General features: G+C 31.5%; 3 protein-coding genes across 8 annotated transcripts in view; 1 reads left to right on the forward strand and 2 right to left on the reverse strand.

The window, feature by feature from the left end:
• The window catches only part of LOC127717769 (uncharacterized), a 222,782-nt gene that overhangs the window by 5,532 nt on the left and 204,846 nt on the right, over positions 1–12,404 (forward strand). For 3 of the 4 annotated variants that reach the window (XM_052223581.1, XM_052223592.1, XM_052223570.1), the window contains exon 3: positions 508–737. In XM_052223581.1, the coding sequence (XP_052079541.1) occupies positions 508–737 (230 nt within the window). Of the gene's footprint in view, positions 1–34; positions 738–12,404 lie in introns of those variants that run through there. The other variant, XR_007989369.1, reaches the window with a different exon arrangement.
• Positions 380–10,565, reverse strand: LOC127717731 (uncharacterized). The gene is made up of 2 exons (XM_052223501.1): positions 10,425–10,565; positions 380–4,766 (listed from the first exon to the last, which is right to left on the reverse strand). Exon 2 carries the CDS (start codon positions 4,747–4,749, stop codon positions 3,043–3,045), a length of 1,707 nt encoding a protein of 568 aa, XP_052079461.1. The 5' UTR covers positions 4,750–4,766; positions 10,425–10,565; the 3' UTR covers positions 380–3,042.
• LOC127717738 (uncharacterized) overlaps positions 4,782–12,404 on the reverse strand; it is a 383,100-nt gene continuing 375,477 nt past the window's right edge. Inside the window, exons 4-5 of one of the 3 annotated variants that reach the window (XM_052223527.1) lie at positions 8,540–8,629; positions 4,782–7,172 (exon numbers count right to left, since the gene is read on the reverse strand). The gene's annotated coding sequence lies outside the window, so the exon portion shown is untranslated. Of the gene's footprint in view, positions 7,262–7,919; positions 8,630–12,404 lie in introns of those variants that run through there. The other 2 variants (XM_052223540.1, XM_052223516.1) reach the window with 2 other exon arrangements.

The raw sequence follows: 12,404 nt of genomic DNA on the forward strand, positions 1-12,404 counted from the left end.
ATCACAAAGGTATTATTTGGGAAATATGATGGTCTGACACCAAAGTTATGTTACAAAAGAGAGGCAAAAGATACCACAAGAATATTCAAACTCATAAGTTGAAAACAAACTGACAATGCCACGGCAAAACACAAAAAACATTCAAAAGACAAACAACATTACACAAAACACATCGTAGAAAACTAAAGACTGAGCAGCACGAACCCCGCCAAAAACCAGGGTGATTTCAGGTGCTCCAGAAGGGTAAGCAGATCCTACTCCACATGTGGCATCTGTCATGCACTGGCATTGTGATCTTTCAGTGCACAAAACACATGATCAATTATAGTACAGATTTCATGTACTTATAGCTTAACAAAAAAATTGGATGGCATGACAATTGTTATTAAACCACTGGAATTTTATTGAAGAAATATACAAAATACATGAAATGTTTTAGTTACAATAATTATATACAATATGTATTTATAGACATCTTATTTCACTAAATTGAATTTTTCATTGTAGTTGTGACATTAAGGACGAAAGAAAATTGTATGACCTACATTCTGGTCCACAATGTCCTACAGATTGAATGGTTTGCGGACATGCTGTTAAACTGTACTGTAGAAGTGGATACTATCAAAACATTATCAGCATATGAATACTTGTGTATACAGCCTAAAACTTTGTATTTTCCAAAATGTATTGCTAAGGTTACAGTTTATGAGAAGTTCACCTCAAATCCACCAGTCATGGTAGGTATTATAATGGTTTATATGTTGCATTTGAACTGAAATCATTAAAGACTGAATACACAAAAATGTATATACGATGGATAATAATACTTTGAATAAAAGTATCTGTGGTCCTTACATCAAAGAGACAGTAACCCAAATAATACTTAAGGATGTTCTTAGGTCAGGTTTAGGAATTTTTGTCAGATGTTCGGATTCCTTGGTTTTTTTCCTACGATACAGGGTAAAATATTTTGCCCCATAACACCCATTTTTCTTTTCACATAAGACTTCAATAGCTTATAAAAGGTCATTTACCAAAATTTAAGCAGATTCTAGATTTCTTTTCTTTCGATTTGAGACCCAAATAATACCAATGCAAATACAAGGTAAAAGTCCGAGTCAGCCTTTTCCCGCCATTTTTTAAAACTCAAATATCTCAAAAAGGAGCTCCAGAACCTATCAATATTTTTAGCTTTTTTTGTTCCTTAAGTTATGCTCTTCCAAACTATAGTATCAATTTTAACTTCTAGATTTTTTTAATTTCACCTAAGAACATCCTTAAATCCAAAAGACATCTAGTTGTCAACAATATAGGACAGAAAGGTACAGGACAAAGATCACAGATAAAAAGCAGTTCTTATAAAAGTCACAGGACAAAACGTCACAATTCAGTCTTCAGATTTTTTTTTTTTTATAAACAATGATAACTAAAAGACCTATTTTCAAAAATAGTTTTTGTTTTTATCCTGAATAATTATACATGATACAACTTTGTAAACAAATAATGTTAAATGTTTGATAATGATGAAATTAATGATAAGAAAACAAGTTGTACAAGTGTCTTGTTTAATTCATGAAAGTGCCTGCATCAAGTTACATATACATGTGTCCTTTCAGGCTTTGTTTGATTAGAAATTTATAATAATTCATTTAATAATGATTATGAACAATTTTCCAGTGTAAAAAAAAAAATTCTGAAAAAAGATACAATTTTAATAATTTTCTTTTCATATTTAAATAATAGTTAATTACTTTCATATTCAAACGAAAGTAGATTTGTTAACTGTGATTTTTTGTCCTATCAGTTTTGTGACTTTCCGTCCATGTACCATTGTCAACAAATGGTTTTCAATGAGAGACAAATATGTCTATATATACAATAAATTGAATATATTTATATGAAATATTCACTGACTATCCTTCATGCATATATGTATTCAGTAACATAAACTCATATTTATCAATAAGTAGAACAGCAGCTTTTGCATTGTGTTTTATAAAATGATGTTTGGATTTTAAATCATGAATTTAACCACAATATCCCTTAATCATGTTAATATTTATTTATGTATAAAAATGCTTCTATACTTTTATCTAAATCAACAAATGTAAGTCCTTATATTTTACCATTCTAGTCATCTTGCATATACAAAAGGATAGAAGCTTATCAATTTTGGGATCAATAGATCAAAGGTCAAGGTCACTCTTACTAAAAAAAGAGAACAATTTTGAAAAGGTGTTTCTAGATGGTAACTTGAGCATCTTGAATAGTATTTAAAATGTTAATTCAATAAATTTGTAGGTCGAGTAGTATCAGTTGACATTGTAAAATTTTGACTTGTTTGCCTTAAGAAAAGACATAGGGCGCTGATGTAAGCTTTGTTGAATTCATGAAAGAATTGTCACATTGACATATCGAAGTAAATAGTTATCCAAGTAAGAGTTGTGTTTTATTAGACTTGAATATGTTGATAAAACCCCAAAGTGAAGGGTATTCACAGGATTATAAATATTATGACATGTTATACCCTTTTTGGTATGCTTTTATTGTTGGTTGCTGTCTAATTAATGATTTTTCCACATCTAATTCATTCATATGAACATGAATATTCATAAATTCCTTTATTTACCTACATACATTTATATAAAAAGTAACAAAAGTCAGGAATTGAAAATAATTCTTAAAGTTTTTAATTTATTTAATGCTGATTAAAAAGACACTAGATGAACCTGATGAATGACATAAAGTCTTGCATCATTTTATCATAACTAACAAAATCCCATTATACCCATAACTGTCAATTAACTGTCTTCAATGTTAATTTTTCATCGCCTGATCATTCTTAACTTAACATGTCACAAGATCTCCATCCCAATAAAGGATAATTGAACAACTTAGTTACTTCCTCACTTCTCCTTTCATTCATTCATTTCCTTATCTTTCAGTAAATAATTTTAAGTTCTTAATATTTAGGTAATTTATAAGTGCTAATTAAGTAAGTAATTAAAATATTTATTGATGATTTTTTAAATTCATATTGAATTAAAAAGACATCTTCATTACATGTAGTTTGGCATCTGTTCTTTGTTCACCCCCAGAATGACATCCCACCCATAACTGTCCCTTGGTATCAATATCCAGTGAGTATGGATATATAATCCCCTGATCCTTCATAACTTTACATATCAGTACATCTCCCTCCCCTGACAAGACATGTAAGGCATGGTTGTTAAAATCATTCACTATAACATGACCTACTGATGTTGTTACTATATCTGTAGGATAAAATAGTTTACCCCCTGAATTAACCTGAGGATGTCCCTGATAGGTCCACTTAACCTGTCCCTCCCTGTCTATAACCACCACCCTCCGATCACCATTGGATATACTATCTATAACCAGTATGTCATTGTTAACATTAGATGTAATTCTATAAGGGATAGTAAATAATCTCTGTTTATGTTTATCATACTCATATGATTGTTTTTGTTTTCCATCCATCCCAAAGATTATAACTTTCCTACAACTTTTGTTTGTTGGGTTGTATGTATCACCCCTCTCCTCAACACCCAATATAATCTCATTATGTTTACTGACATGTATACAGCGTGTTAACAGTGGTGACACAGACAGGAAAGGTTTGATTTCTCCTGTCTTTGTTGTTAACAGACTGACATCAGAACTGGCAAACAAAGACAGGAGAACATCATTATTGTCTGTCAGTGACATGTCATAAACCTGAACTGAAATCTCTTTAACAGTTTTGATTGTATCATCAATGTTAATTTTACACAGAGTAGGTGTCATATAATTAGAAGTCCAAGCTGTCTTGTCATCCAGTATTACCATTCTATGCACCATGTTCTGATCCGTAGTATAACTCTTGATTAAATCTAAGTTCACTTGTGGTAATCCCTTTGGTAACTTGGTTTTTTGAAGTGATCCAAATAAGTTAGAAATGGTCTTCAAATTTTCCTCTGTGGGAACGAAATCTTTTGTTTCCTCAGGAAATGCCTTGAAAGATGAATATGGAATTTCTTTTTCGCTGAATTCTGGATAAATACTGAACACTTTAGCTGCTTGATTTGAATCTAATACTTCTTGTATATTGCTTTGCTTATTAAGTAAATTTTCTTTCACTTCTGCAATATTCTTCTCTTTTTCTGTGATAGATTTTTCTATTCTTTGCTTTTCAGTTTCCAGTTGTTCTCTAAGTGCTTTAGCATATTTTCTGACTTCATCTATGATCAACTTTTCTTGTTGATTAATTTTCTGAACAGATTCAGCGAAAAATTGTTCATATTTGGTTTTAAAATCATTTACTTTACTGTCTTCAATTTTACAAAGTGTAAGTGTGTCAGAAAATTTAGATTCTAGTTCTTTTAGTTCTCTCTTTTTTTCATTGCACGCTTTATCAATTGAAACTAGGTCATGTTTTTTGTGTGAATCAGTTATACATTCTGGACATACTAAGTTGTCACATGTTCTGCAAAACATGCAATTCAACTTCCTCTTGTGAATCTGACAGGGAATATTGTCAGTAATAATGGTATGTTCCATTTCTTGTTTCGCTTCGGAACTTTTGACATCAACAATGTCATGTGTCAGAACTTTTAAATGAATTTTCTTACACTTGTCGCACATTAGTGTATTGCATTGTACACATTTCCATTTAATGTTTGTGTCAGTTTCACACAGTTCGCATGGTTTGGGTATTTGTGCTCGTCTTATAGATTGGGAAAATGCCATCTTGATTTAAAAAGCCACTACAAAATACATAAAGATATTTTATTTTGATGTGAATCTGTAAAAATAAGTTTTTCATTAATGTTGATATTCATAGAATGCAGACATATGTAGCTAAATCATTGTTACTTATATTTTTTAAGGTTTCAGGGGACAACCATTTGATTTTCTGTGGGGATGGGGGATGGGGGGTTAGGGGTTGGGAGGAGTGTTTTGAAAACGAATAACTTGGTCTTGTAAAACCTGAAAATAAATGATTTTGTCAAGACAGAATGAAAATGAATGTTATAAAATGCAGGAAAGTTAAGGATACAAATGTGTACAAAAGTGAAAAAAAAATAATTTCCTGGCGTCATAGCCACAGGTAATAAGGCTTGTGTAGCAACAGATGCACAAAAAAAAAGATACTATTTTGGAAAAAATACTCCTCCCCACAAAATATCAAACGATCGTCCCCATATTATTCAGAGATTGATTGTATACCGGTATTCCATAAGATATTAAAATCATGTGTCAGCTCTCCAGATATAGGTACAAAAACAAAAATGTAGCAACCTCTCTATGGTTTTTATAAAAACGAAATTGAAATATCCCTTTCAGACCAATATCCTGACAAGTAGATCAAATCATCTAAATTGGAGAAAAACCTTCCGATTTCTCTCCCTTTCACCTTTACTGATAAAAAGAAAATTGAAAAGTTACTGCTAAACATTGCTTATTTACACAATAAATAAGAGATCTTTTCTACCCGTTTATTTGTGGTCATATTCTGTTGACCATGCTATATTGTCTGATTAATTGACAATTTTTATGGGAGTTATGGTACTTTGACCCTTTTTTGTGCCCCCGCATTAGTGGAGGGGGCATTAAGTTTTACCCTTGTCCGTCTGTACGTACGGCCGTCCGTATGTCCCAAAATTGGTTTCTGTTCTCTAACTTGAGTTTGCCTCAACCAAATGTTATGAAACTTATACACAATGCTTATTACTACAAAACACAGATCAAGTTTGAATTTTGGTGGCGTCACTTTAACCGTTCTAGAGTTATGTCCCTTTATAAATGGAAAAATTGCAAAATTTTAAGTTTCCGTTCTCTAACTTAAGTTTGCTTCGACCAAATGTTATGAAACTTATACACAATGCGTACTTCCACAAAATTGCAAAATTTTTATTTTCTTCTAAATGTCAAGTAATTTTTTAAATTGAAGTTATCTTCCTTTTTCCATGATTATAGTTCAATTAACTACAATCAATGCTCTATACAATGTAATGTTTAATTTTGACTTCCACTGATAAAACACAGATCAAGTTGAATTTGGGAAGTGTCATTTTAACCATTATTGAGTTATGCCCCTTTATAAATCGAAAGATTGCAAAATTTTTAGTTTCCATTCTGTAACTTAAGTTTGCCCCAACCAAACATTATGAAACCTATACCGGGTACACAATATTCATTACCACAAATCTAAGATCAAGTACAATTTTTTTGATTCTGTTTTCTAACTTTAGTTTGCCTCAACAAAATGTTATGAAACTTATACACAATGCTTATTACTACATAATACAGATTAAGTACGAAATTTGGTGGCGACACTGTTACCATTCTTGAGTTATGTCCCTTTATAAACATAAAAAAAAAAACATTTTAAGCCCCAAAATTTTCAAAAGGTTCAAAATGTTTTTGGCCACGTTTCTTGACAAAGGAGTAGTTGCATTAATGCCCTGTTTTGGCCCAAGAAAATTAAATGTTTGACAACTGTTTCAAATTTGCACATAATAATTGGAAATGCATAAAGTCAAGAAATATAAATGAAAAACATAGATTTTTTATCTGATGACATCACAATTTCATCATAATATGTACTGTTTTCATGAAAACAATGAAAAATACATAATTTATGTAGTTTTCCATCGTTATTTCCATTGTGGAAACATCGTGCACAGCCAAGAAACAAAAAAATAATTTCAGAGAAGCTTTATTATAACTATTGACATAATCTCATCAAATATGAAGTTGTTTCTTGGGTGCACACATACTTTGCCAGTCTAAAAGGTGTAATACCACCATTGATTTTCCCCTATTAGTCTTTGTTAAATTTGCACTTTTCAAAAAAATGTGCAGAATTTATCTTTGTTTCAAAATGAAGAAATACTTGGCATGAGTAAAGTTTTATCCTGTCCAGTACTATAGAAAAAAATTCACATAACATTTCATTGCATATAAGAAAATAACCATCACTGGAAGTTAACCAATCAAATTTCCCCCCTTTTTTAACCTGTGTACAAGCTTTAGTAACCATGTAACCTCAAGTTTCCAAAATATTCTATAGAAACCCCAAATAAAGAAATAATGGTGCTTTGAAATACCCAAGATATATGTTTATGACTCAGAAATGTTTTACTGCAATGAAATGTAGGATCAATTACCTACAACTGTCAAATTCAAGGGAATATTTTTTTAGACCTATTTTCATATGCAACCGGATGTGACGTACTATGATTTGGTGGTATTACACCTAAAGAAGACTTTTTTGTTGAATAAACTGAATGTGACTTTTTTCCTTTGTAATACTGGTTATTTCAAGCATTCCTGTCAAGTTTTGTCATAATCAGTTCAATAGTTTGAGAAAAATCTAGTATAATGTAAGACGACATCTACAGCGATTCGAGCAAAATTTCTTCGAAAAATTCAAACCAAGCCACATCATGATAGAATATAGTGTGGAACAATAAATGATCAAATATTTATCTCATCTGCCTACAAACAGTTGAATATGATACAAAAGATGACTTAAGGATGATAAATACTACTAATGGACCTCTTTGTCTTCCTTATAAGGTCTCTTTTGGTCCATTTATACCTCTCATTTCCTCAAAATTTCTACTTTTTAGGCCAATAAATAAAAATATTGGGGTAACTTTCACTCATTTATGATAGAAAGGTTATTATAAATGATTAATTTAAGTATTCAAGCTGAATGAACTATCCGTATAAAAGTTTACTGTCTCCAAGGAGGTTTCAATAAGTCCTTACATAAAACTTAAATTTACGCCACGTTCCAGAGAGGGACATAAAAAACTTCTCTTTTGGTGATTAATTTGTTGTTACTACTTTAAAAATAATTTCATTTACTTAAAATTATATATTTATTAAAGTATTTCTTAGGAGAAATTTTGTAGTATAGCAGAATATAAGAAATAAGGAGAAAAAGCTCCCCAAGACTCTGAGTATGGCTTGTTCTGTCAACTAATATTCATGGTAAAGTCCTATTTCAAGGAAATTTTCTCATAAAATGTATTTTGGAGACTCAATCCACTCAGAATATTTCATTATTTGTAATATTTCACTTAAATAGCAAGAAATTTTAACACATGAGAGTACTCACAAGGTCAAAGGTGCATGTACAGCTTCCCATATTAGGTGTAATACCACCATTGATTTTCCCCTATTAGTCTTTGTTAAATTTGCACTTTTCAAAAAATTGTACAGAATTTATCTTTGTTTCAAATGAAGAAATACTTGGCATGAGTAAAGTTTTATCCTGTCCAGTACTATAGAAAAAAATTCACATAACATTTCATTGCATATAAGAAAATAACCATCACTGGAAGTTAACCAATCAAATTTCCCCCCTTTTTTAACCTGTGTACAAGCTTTAGTAACCATGTAACCTCAAGTTTCCAAAATATTCTATAGAAACCCCAAATAAAGAAATAATGGTGCTTTGAAATACCCAAGATATATGTTTATGACTCAGAAATGTTTTACTGCAATAAAATGTAGGATCAATTACCTACAACTGTCAAATTCAAGGGAATATTTTTTTTAGACCTATTTTCGTATGCAACCGGATGTGACGTACTATGATTTGGTGGTATTACACCTAAAATGTACTTAAAATTTGATAAAAAACAAGGAAAATCAAGAAATTTTACAAAATATACAACTTTCGTCAATGTTTGTTGCCATGGTTACTCTTTAAATATATATGTATGAAATTTGTTTTTATTTTCTGAATACCTTTTACCTTAGTCTGTGACAAATTTACGAATATGTATGATAACTTTCAAATTAGCATTAATATTATATGCTACCAAATAAGAGTATAGGGGGAGGGTCAGCACCTACAAACATATTAAACCCCGCCACATTCTTTATGTGCCTGTCCAAAGTCAGGAACTGTAGGTCAGTGGTTGTTGTTGATTCATTTCCTGTTTATTAGTCACCTACCGACGAAGTCGATGGGGACTTTAGGTTTGCACTCCATTTATGTCTGTCTGTCTGTCTGTCCATCCGTCAGTCCGGCAAATCAGTTTTCCACACTTTTTTCTTCATGCTTGAAGATATTGATTTGATATTTGGTGTATTGTTTTATGATGACCAGTTACAGATCAAGTTCGAATTTTGTTCTGGTCTGATGATTTTGTGCAGAGTTATGGTCCTTTGACTTAGAAAATTCACTAAAATAATTAGTTGTCCACACTTTTTTTTGTCATTCTTGAAGTAATTGATTTGATAATTGGTAATTAGTTTTATCATGACAAGTTACAGTTCAAGTTCGAATTTTGTTCTGGTCATGGACTTAGAAAATTCACTCAAATAATCAGGTTTCCGCACTTTTTTTCGTCATGCTTGAAGATATTGATTTGAAAATTGGTTTATAGTTTACACCATAACAAGTTAGAATTTTGTTCCAATACAATGAATTTTTAACTGGTAGGAGACTATGTATTGCCATGCAATACTCACAGAATGCTTGGTTGTTTCGTAAATTGTTTTGTCACAAATTATGTCATTAGTTTTCTCAATTGAATTGTTTTATATTTTTCACTAAAAGGTATGAGTTAATCTCATGGTCGAAGGCTGTATGATTGCCTATAATTGCTTACATCCACTTCGGTACCTCCACTTCATTGAACTTTGGTGCATAGTTGTCTCATTGGCAATCATACCACCTCTTTTTATAAAGTATACAATAGCTACATATAATCCAGAAAAGCACTTCAGAAGCTAAAATGTATAGGTGTTAATTTCATTTGTTTATGTGAAAGTGTTGTCAGTTGAGGATTCACAGGGGGGATTATGCCCTCCCCCCTTTTTAACCAGAATTGATATTATTTATTTCATAAAATTGTCAGCAACAACAAATTTTGCATCACTATGCTCTGCAGATATATCACCGTTTAGAAAATGTAGTCCCCTTTTCCTGGGGTACTGGATATATCCCTGATTGTTATGCTAATGTATTTTCATATTTCAATAGAATCGAAATTTAAGACCTCACTTTGACAGCTTTATTTGTTTGAATTTGTATATATCTTCCTAATAGAAAAAGGTGATCTGTTAAATTACCCAAGGGGCGACCATTTGATTATGTGACACTTTTTGGACAGTAGAAAATAAATATTCTGGCTCTCAAATGAGTGAATATAAAAATTTTGCCGCTTTAAGTTGGAAATACATATTTTGACATTTTCAAATTTGACTCCCCCCGAATTACATGGTCATCTCTTAGTACAGGTGATACATGTATTCCCTATTCTTTGTTGTAATGTGACCTTGTTCCCTTTTCACCAAAATGTCTGCTGTGTGTTCAAATTTTATATTATTATTTTGTAAATACATATTCTTGCACCATGTGCACTATCAAATGAAAATAGTGTGTTTTCCCTCCATACCTTTTTTGTTGACAAAAATCTCATCAGTGCTTTGTAAATAACATTTCTTAATTTTCCTTAGACGCCTTTCAATCAGGAAGTTAAAAAGAACTTGTTTAAACTTGATACAGGTTATTAAATATAACATTTAAAACACAAGTCATACGTATGAATACAAATACACCTGTAGTTGTGGTATCTATTTATAATAGTTGTACTTCAGTAGACTGGGATTTAAATATTTGTTATTTGTTCTCAAATTGCACGAATTGGATTTTGTTTTTGCAAAACAAACATGACACATATTTTACTCTACATTTAAAGCAATTAAAAGGTTTTGTTGGTTGTCAAGAGCTAGAGTTAGGGCTAGTGTTGAAATTATCTCTTCAAAAAACACACCAAATAAAATATCTCCTACAAGTAAAAAATGTGTAAATTCACTGTTTGTCTCCATATTTACAATAAGAACCTGTATTGATCAATCATATATAGTAAAGCTAATTAAATTCATATACTGTATCAAGGTGTACATGCAATTCCTATGATATATTATACCTTTTCAGTTAGGGTACAAATTTTTTCCAGTCATATATATATATACCAACCTTTCAACCATGTTAACTGAAATGAAATTCAAACAGCTATATGTTTAATTTTAATGCTTATTCTTCATTTTTCATAAAGTATTTGGCTTATAGAAAGTAAGTCATGAAATGATCATCAGGGGCACAGCGTATTTATTTATAGATTATCATGATGTTCAAATTAATGTAGCTTGGTTAGTTTTCCTGTCTGTTTTGGTAAGGTTTACTCAAGCATCACAAGTCCAAATTTACATTTGTAAACAAAGACATAGTTTATAGAGGATACTGATATTTCAGTGAACAATTTCTACAATACAAATTAAATGTTACAAATCTTAAGGGAGCATTTATGCTATGATTTGGCTAAAACATTTATTTTGATTTTTTGGGGTTTGAAACATTCAACAAACATGACAAATAGAAGCAGAAAATTGAAATCATAATTTGCTATTCAGCAGCCAGTTTGGTTCAATTTTATTCAAATAAGGCTGAAAACATCACTGATATATGATTGTCTTGTCCAATCACTCTGTTGCATACTCTTGTCATCTATCATTGTCTATTTGCTGCTGCCTGCGGCACCTTTATCATGTTTATGTTTTGTAGCATCCAATTCAAATTTCAATGGCCACCCTGTAGATCACATGGTCACATGCCCCCTCCATTGTAGGAGATCCTGCATTTTATCCCGGGCTGTGTCAATCCATTGACTTTGAAAAATTTGTATTTGCTACCACTTAGCTAAGCATGCAGCATATAGGAGTAAGGGTAAAGACGGGTTGGCCATCAGTCAGAATAATGTATCAGGGTAGGTGACATATCTTCCTGCGGACTGTTCCCTTGTGAACTAGAACGTTAAAAAATATTTGTCTTGTACATAGCAGGGTTCATATTCATATCACATTAACATGTTCTCGTCATGAATATGCAACTTATTTAATTGGTATCAATATGGGGTTCTCGTTTGAATTGTTTCACGTTTTTTTGAAGGCTGTACGATCGATGACCTATAGTTGTTTACATGTACCTGGTATGTCATTTGGTCTCTGGTAAATTATGTCTCATTCTTTTATTAGCTCACCTGGCCAAAAGGGGCAAGTGAGGTTTTTTTATCACTTGGCGTCCGTCGTATTTTGTCATCTGTCGTTGTTAACTTTTACAAAAATAATTTCTTCTGAAACTACTGGGCCAAATTTAACCAAACTTGGCCACAGCCATCATTAGGATATTTAGTTAAAAAAAACCTGATCTATAGATAGAGAAAATCTAACAGCGGCGTAAATGCTCAGAATGATGAGATCTACCTATTGTCCATTTACATCAAACCTGTCAGATGACTTCTTATATAAAGCATTGTAAAGAGAAACTTAAAACATCAAAAATTATCATCTGATCATCGACAGAGCAGCAAACCAAG

Source organism: Mytilus californianus, unplaced genomic scaffold (genome assembly GCF_021869535.1).
Source record: "Mytilus californianus isolate M0D057914Y unplaced genomic scaffold, xbMytCali1.0.p SCAF_1, whole genome shotgun sequence".
Lineage (NCBI taxonomy): Eukaryota > Metazoa > Mollusca > Bivalvia > Mytilida > Mytilidae > Mytilus > Mytilus californianus.

Coding starts and splice junctions, on each gene's coding strand:
- LOC127717731 (XM_052223501.1), bottom strand. CDS start 4,749: ATGGCATTTTCCCAATCTATAAGACGAGCACAAATACCCAAACCATGC.